Genomic DNA, 15,086 nt, shown 5'->3' with positions numbered 1-15,086 from the left:
GGTTAAGGGGCTGTTTAATTGCAGTGTAGACTTCTGGGCTTGGGCTAGAGCCCAAGGTAGGAGGGTCCCAGAGCTCAGGCTGCCCAGAAGTCATCTGGGAAGGGTCAGCCCCAGGTTTTTCTTTGCAGTGTAGACATAACCCTAGTGGCTACAACATTTCTTCCGAATATTCAATTCCACTGTGGAAAGCAACGATCTGTAGAAACATGTTTCTAGCCACATGCTGACCCTGCCAACTACTGCAATCGTATGGTACAATTGCCACCTGTGAAAGCAGCCAGAAGCAAAGATACTCCATACAAGTAGGAAACTGATCAGCAGGTTGCTAGACAAAAGAGTAGATAAAGCCTCCAAATGCAAAATGCTGAGTGAAAACTGGATAAAAGTCCTGTGTGAAAATGTCACACGTAAGAGTAGCAGGAATATAAAGAGAATAATTTTCTGGAGGCAGCAGGGTCTATCAGGGATCACTCAGCTTCTTTCTGCTCTTAGAGGAAGTTGCTATGGACAACTCTGCTTCTTGCACCCTGCAGGAGCTAACCAAGCATCTGCTCTTCCCACCACAGCTCCAAGAGACAGCACAGCTCACTCTATTGGCCTTGCCTCCCAGAGACTCATACTAGTAAATAAGCCTCAAACCACAAAGAAAGTTTAAAAGATGTTGGATGAGGCAAGGATGCCCTGGGGCCCTCACTTCATACGCTTGTTACAATACCTTTTTAATCAGTAAGAGTTTGATTTTTGATGCAGACACAGTTACAGTTGACAGAAGAACAAGACATTGAAGAAATCGGTGGCAAGCATGAAGCTTCACAGCTGTCAATCTGGTGCATGGTCACGACCACTTGGAACTTAATGATAATGGAAGGGAGAATTCAGAACCTTGTAAAGTCTTATATTTGGCAGAAATGGCTAAGGCTGATTTTGAAATCTGAATCCCATCTGCTGATTTTTAATAAGAATTCTCCAAGATTTCTTTCTTTCGAATCAGCCACATTGAGAAAGCAAAAATTTCAATACAGGTTTCTGAACTGAAGTGAGGAAAAAGTCTGGACCCAGATGGCGTCCAAGTAGAATTTGTAAAGTTGTTTAACACTAAATGAATTCCTTTTATGCTGAAGTTTCATGCAGAGGCATTGGAGAAGTAAATTGCATATGTCATACAGAGAAGCTAGAATTTCAATTCTTCTCTAACAAGGGTAAAATCCATAGAATCTTAAATCTTATCAATCTACTTCTTTATTCAATAATGACTTTAAATTATAGCTTAAAGTACTGGTGAAGAAACTAGAAGTATTACTTCCAAATTTAATGCATGGAAATCAATCTCAGGAGGTTAATGCAAGGGAATCAATATACATGGATTTTTTTCATCTTTTACTGTGTAGCTAAAGGTTAAATGAACAAGGCATGCACTGTGTGATAGTTTCATTTCATGCAGGAAAAGTATTTGATCATACTGAATTGGGGGGAAATGAGGCATTTGTTCCCTTATCCTCCGGCCCGTGATTGGAACGAGAAATTTGGCCCAGCTGTTCTTCTGTCATGACAGAGGGGAAGACAAGCAAAATTCAAGTGGTGTTGCAACCCTATACGTCAGGTCACAACACCACTTACTCACATTTGGCCCTGCTGTCCCTCACCACCTCCTGCTCATGACCCAGGGCTGACTAGGTTAAATCTGAACGGCACTGAGACCCCAGGGGCCAGATCGCAATGCCACTCATTCACATTTGGCCTGGCCTTTCCTCCGTCCAAGGGAACTAAGTGAACCACAATTAAAGTCACTTTAATTCTGAATGAAACTGTCCGCCCAGAGTTTTAATGCAGTTTAATTAATCAGCTTTAAATTCACATCTTTAATTAATTCAGATTAATTTTCCTGAGTGTCCCCATTTAGACAAGCCTTAAGCCCTCAAAATAGGGTTTATGTAAGTAAGTAGCGTCTGGACAGTGCCTCTGCTCAAGGGCAATTTTTATGCTCCATGAAAAGGATTCCTTTAAAATGGAAATGAGAAGTTTAAATATTTAGAGGTAACTGACAACATTCATGACCTGGTTCCTGAAAAAAGTGGGCAAAATAATTCATGCATTATTAGAAAAAGTTGTGGAGGTAGAGCAAATTACCCCCTCACTCCAACTGGTGGAGTTTAGGACCCACAGCCAGTATAAGCTGGCATGGCACAGTCAATGGAGCTATAGTGATTTACATTAGCTGAGCACTTGGCTCAACAATCTTAAAACCAACATGGCAGCAAAGTGTTTGCACATTTGTCACCTTTTGCCAATTATTATTCCAGAACTTTCTTTTTCAATGGTCAGATAAAATGATAAATTTACTTTTATGGGGGAAAAAAAGTCCAGTGATTTACTATCCAGCATTAATATTAACAGATGATGAGTTGGCCCGTTATTATTGGACAGTCTCATCGTCTTACTTGGGGTGGGGGGTGGTGCAGGGAAATAATGTCAATTTTATTTTTCATAGCTCAACTGTTGTTAAAAAAAGCCATATGACTGAGCAATGTTTTGTTTAGTTTGCCATTTCAAGAACTTAGTAGCATTACCAGTGACCCAGCTGTGGGAACAGGTGTTTGGACTTGGAAGAGATTTGTGAAACATGGAAGGTTTGTTCAGCTAAATTCTCCACTTGGGTCATGAAACAGCATCACTAGATTTCTAGGTTTTCTTAAAATCTACCTTTATAAAAAAATATTCTGGAAGAGTGTATTGTTAAATATTCCAATATAGTTCACAACAGAATGCCAATTACTATGATAAAAGATAGATATCTTGCTCATAAAGTTTATTTTTACTAGTACTTGCTTCTAAGGCATTACTTGATTGCTAATTTGGAAATCAGCTCAAAGAACCAGAATTAAACATTTAGACAATAAGATATTATCTATTTTCTTTAAAATGTAGAGATAAATGGAAGAATAACTTTGTTTTTAATTACTTTTAGTGGGACTGGAATTCATTTGCAAAGGAGAGAAAAGCCATTACTAACACAAAGCATAACATTCTGCACAAAATGTATTACCTGGAAAACTACTCATAGTTTTTCATTCTAGGAGAGAAATATTTTATAGTAATGTAAAATGTCATATTTTACTAGTGAAAATGGAAGTAGGACATTTTCTTCATATGAAGCCGAATGAACCTCTCCAACAATGTGTCCAGAACGGAGGAAAAGCAGGTGGAATTGGTGTGATTTATGCAGTAGGAGTAGCAAGGAGTAAGGTTTTCAGAGATAGTACCTACAGGTGGGCTCCTAGGTCCACAGTTAGACAGCTGAGTTAGAAGCCTAATCCTCAAGAGTGCCACTCTCACTAAAGTCAAGGTGAGATGCTAGGTGCTCAGCACCTTTGAAAATCAGACAATTTGTTTAGGCAGCTAAATATGTACTTGGGAATCCAAAATAAGGCATCCGTTGTTTAAATGATCAATAGCTACAAGGCATACTCCCATCAAACCTTCAGAAACGTAGAGAGTAATACTCTTAGATGGAGTCTCCATGGGTCAGGAAGGGCATGTCAAGGCAGGGAAGGAATAAAGGCAAAGAGCACAGGCTATACGTAGCATGTTCCCCATTTACAACTAAGTACAACTGAGCTTAATGCAGGTCTGTGCAGCATGAACTGAAATTAATGCTAGACAGGTGGCCATTATTATTAATTATTGTATTTTGTATTACAGTACCATTAGGAAGTCCCAATTAAGATCCATGTCCAGCACAGTGAGGTTCATAGATACAAATACTGAGAAAGAGTATCTGCCTGGAGAGTTTACAATTGAAGTAGGCAAGAACAATAATAAGGGCTATTATACCTGTTTTGCAGATGGGAAAACTGGGGAGCAGAGAAATTAAATTTTGTCCAAGGTCAAACATGAACTCTTTGACAGAGCTGGCAATGATGTCTTGTGGCCAAGAGTCCCAGACTCTAGCCACAAGAGGATCTCTCCTCTCTGTGTGACATCATCCTTGGCTAACAAATCATTGGCAGCAGGACTCAGGAGTTCATCAAGCTGACAGGGGAAGAAAGCAGGTCACACGCTGGGGCACACACACTTTGATTGGAGTTACTAAGCTGCTAAATGGGAAAGCTGAAAAATCTCAAATGCTCAGTAAAATTGCACTTCCAACTCTGCCTGTTGCATGTAGACAATTGGAGAACCTGGAGAACCTCTTAACTTAATGGGTGATTTTTTAATTTCTACGAGATAAATGAACCTGAAGCCTTGCCAAGTTCAGCAAGCACTGCCCACTTTTGGGTCAATACTGGCTTCTGAAGGGCCTCTTTGGCGAGTGGTAATATCCATCACCAAAAGACTTTTCAACACTGGGGCATACGTCATAGTGCACCCTGACAGCAGCCAGTGTAGATTCTGAACTGATTTTATGTAGTTGTCTGTTTTTAGATCTCCATTAAGACAGAAAAATGAGAATTGGCAGACAAATGATCACTCCAGTGCAGCATTCTGTCTCTGACAATTGCAAGTACCAGATGTTTCAGAGAGATGGAAACCCCCCTCTAGAAAGATACCACATCAATAGAGGAAGGCACTTCTATGTATTGCAAAGTGGTGAGACTTTATTGCAAATTAATCTGTCCACAATATCACTAGAGAATCTACATTTTGGTACTGTAACAGCATAAAGCAAAACGTAAGCCTCTTTTTTTGGTTACTTGAATAAGTATACTAATTTTATTTTAATTTTAAAAGTTGGTTAAGAATCCCCCCTCCTTGATTAGGAAGTTGCATGCCATGTTTTAGCTCAGAGGATATTTTTACAGTGGCATGTGTCATCCTTGAACACAACAGTTAATATTAGATAAATGGCAACTCCGGACTTACTACTTATAAGAAGTTACTGTAGACTCATTTGAATCTTTAAAATATGAAACTTAAAAAGGCTCGTGTTGAACTGCACCTCACATCTGCAACCAGCCCATGACAGGATAATCAAAACATTTAAAGCCTTTACTCTCAGTGGTTGATGATATCTCTAATTACTAACACAGAGATAGGTAAAAAGTCCTTGAGAAGCAATCAAATTGTTTGATGACATGAACAGGCTGCTGCTACTAGTTGGAATACAGGGAGAACCATGATAATACAAAAATCTTCAATTTGCTTTGGTTTTTGTTTAGTTTTTTCATTTTAAATCTGACTACATAGAACTCAGTTCTTCCAGACAGGGATTCTGCACTGCACCATTATCATGGATGGATTAGCTGCTCCTGCACATAAGGAAGACTCTCTCCTGCAGATTATGTAGGAGTTGAAGATGATTTGGTTGTGTACAAAAAGTTTGCAGAAGACAGGGACAGAAAAGGCACTTCATAGACCTATATTACAAAGTGAAAATTCAGTAGCAAGGCTATACTGGAGAAGATCATCAGCTGGTATAAAATATAGCTCTGATGACTTCATTGGAGCTATGACAATTTATACCAGCTGATGATCTGCCTCACTGTGCTTGGGAGCCTTGTCAATATAGAAATCCAGACCTCCAGAGCTGCAGTCAATTTATTGGGCCAACTTATGGATTCAGTGTATATAATTATTTAAATGAACTTCCCTCCGGTGTAGTTAAGTTATAAGATGCAATGGCAAAAGTCTCAGTTAAACTGCATGTATGATCAGAAAGGTGACTACGTAAAAAAGGCATTTCCTTATTTGACAGGTCTTCTCTCTATCTGTATTCTTATCCCTATCTTCTTGTTCATTATCTTTTATTCCTATTAGTACTTGCTGAGCTCATACAGGTGAGAGAAAGATCTAGATTCTCTGTCTTGCACATCATCAACAGAATTATTTCATTTCAGCTGTACAGTCTTTGTCTGGAGGTGTGTAATTCAATGGAATTACTGTGCAGGCAAAAAGAACCCAGCTTGACTTTCAGATACCAGGATTTGCAGAGCTGATGGAAAGGCCATCCTTTTCATTAGAAACCACTGAACTGACAAATCTAGCGTGTAGAATAATCATTACATAAGAACAGAAGAATGACCCTACTGGGTCAGACCAAAGGTCCATCTAGCCCAGGATCCTGTCTTCCGACAGTGGCCAGTGCCAGGTGCCCCAGAGGGAATGAACAGAACAGGTAATCATCAAACTAAATCATCCCGTGTCACTCATTCCCAGCTTCTGGCAAAGAGGCTGAGATAAACTATCACATGAGATAAACTCGCAATGGCTTTTACACAGAATATCCAGCCAGCAAAAGACAGCTGCAGTCACATTATGATGTATTACATCTCCATAATCAATAAGAACAGTTGGACACTCTGTTCCTTATTATATGCATGTAGATTAATACAAACATTTAACTTCAGACAGTACATTAGATAGAGGATATCAAGCTATGGTTACTTCCAGCTCGTAACCTAGTAACTGGTTCTAAAACACTATTATTAGTCTCTGTAATATACACCACCACTTACAGCAGCTCTTCCCCCATTCCCCCCGCCCCCCTTCCACAGCCACATACCTTATCAGATTGGCCTATATATGAGAACCTCCTCCAGGGCAAAGGCCTAACCATGCCCCAATGACAAATATCCCAGACACTGTGATTGGCTGTCTGTTCATATATATTTGCCCTCTACTGGATGGCATGTCAGACCTGTACATATATCATGTCACTGCCCACAACAGAGGATAGAAGCCCTTACACTACTTCACAAGTGAACATGTTGCATGGTTATAGATCAGCTTAGTAGGCAATTAATCAAAAATCCCCTACCTAGTTAATGCTTGATACAGAATTCTTTTCCCTTCTCCATTATCATATGTAAAACACAAGGATTCATGTTCTGGCTGGCAGATTTGGGGTTCTACAATACCACCAAACAGAGCTAGTTAGTATTGGGGCTGGTAAAGCTAAGCCTCAGTCAATAATGCAACAGCTATTGGCTCTGCAACAGATACTGTTAAGTCACTGTGGCAGAGGTTCTCAAACTGTGTTCTATGGGTCACTACCTGATGTTTCATGGAGAGATGACAGATCTCTGAGCCTGGAGAAGGAACAATCAGGTAAACTGGAGAAGGGATGGAGGAGCATTTCAAGCAAAAGCTGGCTCTTGCTGGTACCATGGTCATCTGGGAGGGATTTTTCTGAGCCTAGTGATTTGGGTAGGTTGGCAGGTTCTGAGGCTGGATGGACTCAATCCTACACATGATGCAAAAATCCTGTCTCCCAGTTTTTCACTTTGAAAATCTAGTCAACATGCAGGAAAAAGGTAGGAGAGTATATGAAGCATAAAGATTTCTCTATGTAGTGTGAACTTTTAGGACCTAGCCTTCAATAATGTATGATGACTAGTAATGGGAAAGTGTTTAGAGATTTGCCTTTGATATGCATCCAAAAGTTTGAATTTTTGAGGTCTGGTTGGTAAGCTTTGAAGAACAAGTTCCTTCATGAAATAGCCAATATGTCCTGCTCTCAGTGTGCTTGGAAATATTTTTAGGCAATATTTCAGTACTACCATTTCTGGCTGAAACTAGAAATTTCAAGATTGTGGAAAGTGAACTAAAGATTTAAGAATAAAACCCATGTTAAGGGCCTGGATGCAGGTTCAGGTAGGTGGTTCTTTTATTTAAGTTGGTTCACTCATACCCAGTGCTGAAATTAGTATCAGGAAAGTAAAACTATTCTCCCAATTGACTTGATCTTGAACATAGCGAGAGTGTGCTGTAAACATAGTGGACAAAGCTCACTGTAACAATCAATGAAATGGATAATCTGATATATAGTATGATCTTACCAGTAAAGTCGATGAGTTACTTGGATGCTCTGCAGAGAGCGGCATAGCAGAAGTTTCACAAGAGGGCTTTCAAGACTCCACTCAAACTTGATCACCTTAACAGACATAGAAACCACATTCACTTACATGCTGTTTCTGTTGCATTCTCTTTAAAACAAAATGGCCTGACAAAGGTTTTACTGATTTATGAATTTATTTTAAATGTGATAACCCAAAAGAAGCAGAACATTCCCAAAAATGCAGTGAGGACTTTAGCATGAACCTTTTTTTTTTTTTTTTTTTTTTGGAGAGGACAGTACAGGTGCAGAGACTAAGTTCACTCTGATCCTGTGATATGTGCTCGGAGACACAACAGTTTCTCTGAAAATTAAAAATAGATTCAAATTCCTAAATGATTCCCTGGAATTAAATATATATTTAAAAAAATTATTTGCAATACTGTAGCACCTAGAGGCCTAAACTGAGATTAGAACCCCATTGTGCTAGGTCAGAGGTGGGCAAACTTTTTGGCCCGAGGGCCACCTCAGGGTTCTGCAACTGAATGGAGGGCTGGGTAGGGAAGGCTGTGCCTCCCCAAACAGCCTGGCCCCCACCCCCTATCCACCCCATCCCACTTTCCGCCCCTTGACTGTCCCCCTCAGAACTCCCAATCCATCCAACACCCCCTGCTCCTTGTCCCCTGACTGCCCCCTCCCAGGACCCCCGCCTCCTACCCAACCCCCCTGCTCCATGTCCCCTGACTGCTCTGATCCCTATCCACACCCCCGCCCCCGACAGCCACCCTAGGACTCCCACCCCTTATCCATCTGCCCTCTACTCCTCGTCCCCTGACCACTCCCTCCTGGGACCCCCCATCCCTAACTGCCCCCCAGGATCCCTCCCCCTTATTCAACCTCCCTGCTCCCTGACTGCCCTCCCAACCCCTATCCACATCCCCACCCCTGACAGGCCCCCCAGGACTCCCACTCCCAACCCTCTCTGTTCCCCATTCCCTGACCGCCCCCCCCCAGAACCTCCACCCCACCCAACTGCCCCCTCCTCCCTGACTGCCCCCCAGGATCCCTCACTCCCTTACCCAACCCCCCCACTCCCTTACCAGCAGCAGGAGCTCGCAGCCACGACACCCGGCCGGAGCCAGCTGCTTTCCCCACACTGCCCAGAGGGAGTGGTGGGCCAGAGTGCGGCCCACGCGGGGGAGGGGGGACAGCGGGGAAGGGGCCAGGGACTAGGCTCCCCGGCTGGGAGCTCAGGGGCTGGGCAGGATGGTTCCGCAGGCCGCTGTAGTTTGGCCACGTCTGTGCTAGGTACTGTTCAGATATATTGTAAGAGACGTTCTCTGACCCAAAGAGCATAAAGTCTACATAGACAAGACAGAAAAAGGGTGCAAATGGAAAGACTTGCCAATAAAGACTTTCTCTGAAGCACAGGATATGGGTCACCTAGAGGATTATCTAGGTATCTCTCACTTAAACATTTCCCTGCCATTACAGAGGCCTAAGCCACTGGTGCATCTCTGTCCCTCCTATTCTTTGTCTGTGGCACAAAATAGTTTAGTCTCTTGTGGACTGTACTACTTTGGTCTAATTTTAGTTGTTGGCTTTAGTGTGCGGGTGCTGTTGATGGCCTGTGCTATACAGGAGTCAGACTAGACATTCTGGTGGTCCCTTCTGGCCTTAAATTCTATGATTATGACCCTTTCATAATCTATACTTCAGTCCTCTAGTAAATTATTACAGGTTTCAGAGTAGCAGCAGTGTTAGTCAAAAAGAACAGGAGTATTTGTGGCACCTTAGAGACTAACAAATTTATTTGAGCATAAGCTTTCGTGGGCTACAGCCCACTTCATCGGATGCATAGAATGGAACATATAGTGAGGAGATATATAAACACATACAGAGAACATGAATAGGTGGGAGTTGCCCTACCAACTCATAGGGCTAGTCTACACTTACCGCGCGGGTCGACGCGGTGAGTTCGACTTTCCGGAGTTCGAACTATCGCGTCTGATCTAGACGCGATAGTTCGAACTCCGGAAGCGCTAGTTCGAACTCCGGTACTCCACCTCGGCAGCTGGAGTTAGCAGAGTCGACCTTGGAGCCGCGGAGTTCGGTTCCGCGGCGTCTGGACGGGTACGTAGTTCGAACTAGGGTAGTTCGAATTCAGCTACGCTATTCACGTAGCTGAATTTGCGTACCCTAGTTCGACCCCCATTCTTAGTGTAGACCAGGCCTAAGAAGCTAATTAATTAAGAGAAAAAAAACTATCTTGATTATCACTACAAAAGTTTTTTCTCTTAATTAATTAGCTTCTTAGAGTTGGTAGGGCAACTGCCAGCTATTCATGTTCTCTGTATGTGTATATATATCTCCTCACTATATGTTCCATTCTATGCATCCAATGAAGTGGGCTGTAGCCTATGAAAGCTTATGCTCCAATAAATTTGTTAGTTTCTAGGGTGCCACAAGTACTCCTGTTCTTTTTAATTATTACATGCCATTGAAAGTGGCTCCTTCCTGGGTTTCCCTCATCACTGCCCTCCCACAAGCACACACCCCAACATAATCTGAAGGGTTCTGACCCCATAGGAGCTGTAGGAGAGGCATTTATAAAAGATTGCATGGAGGAAGGACTATGTTTTGGGGACAGTCATCTCTTCCTGGACCCCAAGAAAATATCTACTGAGCCATGGTTGCAAACCCTTGAGAAAACAGTTTGAACATTCTGTCCTACAGCTTATAAAGTGTTTTGGGATCATTTATGAAGAAAGACAGTGTATATAATGAAAGATTATTTAGCCTGCAAATTGCTCTCCTCATTCCACATTGACGGCATCTTTTCCCCATCCTTACACCAATTGTATTTGGCTATTTTGCATAGATATCTAAAAATAAATAACTCATTGTGATGTCAAACACTACTTTTCTTGCAGAGAAGCCATGCCACTACCAGCCATTGATTTGATGGTGTCTGCTATTGGTCATAACTCCTTTTCTTTTCTTTTTTCTTTCTTTTTTTTTTTCCCTCAGATGCTACATTTTTTTCCCCCCAGCGGAAAGGCCTCTTTGCAGGACACAAAAATCCAATCAGCAATGCCAAGAAGCAAACCACATTCTCTTGAATAGAGCATGATCTATAGTTCACCCCTGGAGTTAACTCAATCATTGCACCAGCTGATCTGACTTTCTTGCTTATTCTTCCACTAATGTATCAATCAAACTGAAAGAATTAAAAGTATTTAATGAAGTCATTGATCTGGCTAGAGAACTTCCTTGGCTATCCATTTTTTCGTTACCTGAACCAGCTGTGGGAGGTATTCTAACAATTCATCATTTGACAGATTTTCCATTTGTTGGACTGCAGTTCTGCGAATGTCTTGATCTGGAAAACTAGTGCAAAACAAATAGAGATCATTAGGCATTATTGAGCTGCTTCTGATACATTACAATTCTCATGACTCTCAGCAATACAAAATGCTAAAGAAATGGGAAAGAAAGATCAATCTGCTTTACATTAATAGGTGCCAAACACACATGACTGATAACTTAAATTGCATAGATTTTTACTATACCTTACAATGAAAACACATTAGACTGATCTCCACGTACCTCTTTTCAGTTAAGCTATAATTAACAATTCAGTCCTGTAGTTATATACTAGTGTATGAAGCAAATTCTGAGCTTTCTGCAGCTCTTTTTCAGAACAGGCTGAAGCTCAGAATTTCCATTGCATGGGGAATTCCAACATTTCAAAATTTGTTTTTGTTCTGAATCAGAATTAAAAGACAAACTTTTGAAATTTCAATTGGAATATTTTTGAGAAAATAACTGTTGATTCATTTTGATTTTGATGTTTTATTATATATTATAATTTACGTATAATACAATATAGAATGTGGAAAGAGTCATTTCAAAATGAAAAATCAAAATGCTTTTTAAAAAAAAAAAATTTCCAAAATGAAATTTCATGGAAATTAACACGTTCCCTTGGAAGGTTTAGATTTTGATGAAACATCATTTTCCAATGGAAAAATGTTCCACTGGAAAATTTTCAACCAGGTCTATTAAGGACAAACTTCATGGCTCAGGAGTAGAGCTGGTCAGAAAGTCTTTATCAAAAAATGTTCTGGTGAAATACAACTTTTTTATCAAAACCAACAATTTTAGCAGAAAAGTTTCCAGTTTTTCATTAATAAATCAGAAATTGAAAAAAAAAACATCTATAAAAATTCAGTTTACACTTTCAAAAACTGAAAAATTCTTACAGGGAATTAAAAAAAAAAATCTCCTGAAATATCCTGCAAAAAGTAATTGTAATTTTTGTCAAGCGCTTCTCAGCACATTAATAATGGGCTATGCAGCTTTTCAACTCCAGAGAATTTGCTCAACTCTGTCCGAAGTCATTAGCATCATTACCATAATGTGTTCAGGGGACACATTGAAATGAGTTGATAGGCTCAATCCAGTCCCTTCAGGTCAAGCATCTACATCACAAAAAACAACTAAACACTGCCACTTCTAAACAGACACTATCACTGGGAGTTTTGGTGTGCAACTTTCACTGGATTTCAGTCCTACTTCAGAGCCTAACTCCTTTAGGCTCCTTTGAAAAATCTCAGCAACAATCTCGTCTATTTGGCACTCTAGATATGGATGAGAAGGGCTGACAGGGCCTGGAGACTGAGCTGTCATCTAATCCAAAAGGGATTCCTTTCAGGTCAGGCCAGGTGCACATTGGCAGAGGCAGTGTGGAAGCTGGCATTGCTGATGCCCATGCTATGTCTGTTCTGTAGATCAACAGAGGACTTCACTCTTCCAAGTTATCAATCGGGGCATTCAACACACTTGAAAATAAATGAAAACTAAAACATGAAAGACAACAACAAAATAGAAGCAATGGTCACTGGGAGAGTAATAAAGTTTCCATAATTGAGAAAGACAAAAGAACTTGCATAGGCATTTTTGTGCAGAAGTGTCTGGGTACCCTGGAATTCTAGAGAGGTACTTTTAAGTATAATAAAATTTAAAAAATAATAAACCAGAAAACCCTACACACTTTGATAATCAAATTGCTGTGTGTGTTCAAATAATTTTTTTTTTTAATGGAATGACTATATTTTGGACCTGGTAGAAAGCCCTGGCTTCTGCACTGCATTCATAGCCCATCTGTAGCACATCCCTTCCAAACTCTTTTTAATGATGCCACTGTGTTTGGCTTTTTAATATTTTGTTTATCGTTATGGTGCATATTTGATGATGTTTTAATATTGTCTGTAATTGTTTGTGTAGTGCTCAGAGTGCCCTGTTGAGGCGGGAGGGGGTGTTTTATAAATAAATGATCATTTTAGTCCCAAATTGGTCTATTTTACAAGAGTTAATTATTTTTTAATGTCAGGCAACATACTATGAATTTGAAACTGCTACTTTAATTTTTACATAGTTATTTAGGGGAAAAAATGTATTTGAATGAAGATCACAAATCCCCTTATCCTATCATCAAACTACAAAAGGGTTGTGAGCCAAACTTGAACAGATAGTATGGGAATCAGTACCTCCCTTTCCCTTCTCTCCTGGTTCAACAGGTTACTGGAGAGTGAAACATGTTCTATACATGCACCAAGTCAAGCAGAAAATGTTATTGCTCAGATACCACTTGTCCTTGGGAGCAGTCAATGCTCGAAGATGTGAAATGTTATGACAAAATTCTGGTTTCTCCCCAGCCAGACGAAGAACGAGAAACCTTATTTGAACAGTTTCAGAAAATCCAACTGCTAATGGTTTGATTCCTTAAAACTAATTTGCTAAGAGCTGCAGTGTGAAATGTGTCTATGTTTCTAAATTATTTTAAGGAGATATGTTTAGTGTCACAATGCACTGAAAGGCGTACATACTGCAGTAAAAACCTAGAGATCAGCTTGCTTCAGCAAACATGGCTCTTACCACTGTTTTTGGATGAGATTCTGTATTGCTCTCAGTTACTAAACGGTTTCCTTCAGCTTGTATATATGAAGGTCACTTTAAGGTCAAGCAGAACCTTTCTGAGGGAATGAGTAATAGACCAATCTTGTTAACCAAGTGACAACTTGTTCAATCCAAACAGTAACAACCATCCCTGCTCTTGAATTTCTGGGCTGTTTGGGGCCACAGATAGAGCATTTAGTGGTGCTGATTCTTTTTCTATTTATCTGTATTTCAGCATTATTTTGATTAGGATGAACATCGAACATCCTTAGAAACATTAGCTCCACAATGAAATTCTACTTCTTAAAAACATTATTTACATTCTTAAATTCTACTTCTTCAAAACATTATGATTTGAGTCAGAAACCCTATGTGAATCAAAAACTTAAGAACATAAGAATGGCCTTACTGGGTCAGACCAAGGGTCCATCTCGCCCAGTATCCTGTCTTCTCATGGCCAGTGGCCAGTCCCAGGTGCCATAGAGGGAATGAACAGAACAGGTAATCATCAAACGATTCATCCCCTGTCGCCCATTCCCATCTTCTGGCAAACAGAGGCTAGGGACACCATCCCTGTCCATCCTGGCTAATAGCCATTGATGGACCTATACTCTATGAATTTACCTAGCTTTTTTTAACCCTGTTATAGTCTTGGCCTTCACAACATCCCCTGGCAAAGAGTTCCACAGGATGACCGTGCATTGTGTGCAAAAAAATTCCTTTTGTTTTAAATCCGCTGCCTATTAATTACATTTGGTGACCCCTAGTTCTTGTGTTATGAGGAGTAAATAACACTTCCTTATTTACTTTCTCCACACCAGTCATGATTTTATAAACCTATCTTTTGCATTACTAGAAATTTCAGCTTCTTCTAGCCATGTAAACCATTTAGGTGAGAGGGGTCCCATAGCAAGGGCATGTCCACATGGTGAGATACTACATGGCAAGCTCGTATGCTGCAGATGCACAGTCAGGCTTACTGTGCAGTAACTCATCAGATAAATAAGCCCTGAGTCCTCTAGTGAATCTTCAAGCATTGTGTCAGGACTGATTTCAGTTATCCCTAAATTATTCCTGATCCTTCACCTTGACCACCTTACTTGTATGATATACTCCTTTCTCTTACTTTTCTCCTATTTCTTCTTTATCTTTTCAGGTATTGTGTACTTCCTGGCAAGGACTCTGCCTTTCCATATATTTGTACTGGGCTTGCATATAGGCGGTGCTACTGGTAAAAGGTAATACATAAACCATGGGTCTCAAATCTACTCTTTAAGAGCATTTTGTAGCACAGGAGACTCCAACAATCTTTCCTTGGTAGCTTGTACTGTTACTTGGAGTATTCTTATAGTTA

At 40.5% G+C, this 15,086-nt stretch overlaps 1 protein-coding gene across 1 annotated transcript in view; it reads right to left on the bottom strand.

Moving 5' to 3' along the window:
* Nucleotides 1-15,086, bottom strand: part of LOC123345139 (phosphatidylinositol 4-phosphate 3-kinase C2 domain-containing subunit gamma-like) — a 270,359-nt gene that overhangs the window by 155,772 nt on the left and 99,501 nt on the right. Inside the window, exons 16-17 of the mRNA XM_044981863.1 lie at nucleotides 11,068-11,161; nucleotides 7,776-7,870 (exon numbers count right to left, since the gene is read on the bottom strand). Coding sequence (XP_044837798.1) covers nucleotides 7,776-7,870; nucleotides 11,068-11,161 — 189 coding nt within the window. The remainder of the gene's footprint in view (nucleotides 1-7,775; nucleotides 7,871-11,067; nucleotides 11,162-15,086) is intronic.

The sequence above is a fragment of the Mauremys mutica genome, chromosome 1 (genome assembly GCF_020497125.1).
Source record: "Mauremys mutica isolate MM-2020 ecotype Southern chromosome 1, ASM2049712v1, whole genome shotgun sequence".
NCBI classification, from domain to species: Eukaryota; Metazoa; Chordata; order Testudines; family Geoemydidae; genus Mauremys; species Mauremys mutica.
Note: the sequence above shows the minus strand (reverse complement) of the source record. Positions and strands in the feature narration are given on the sequence as shown.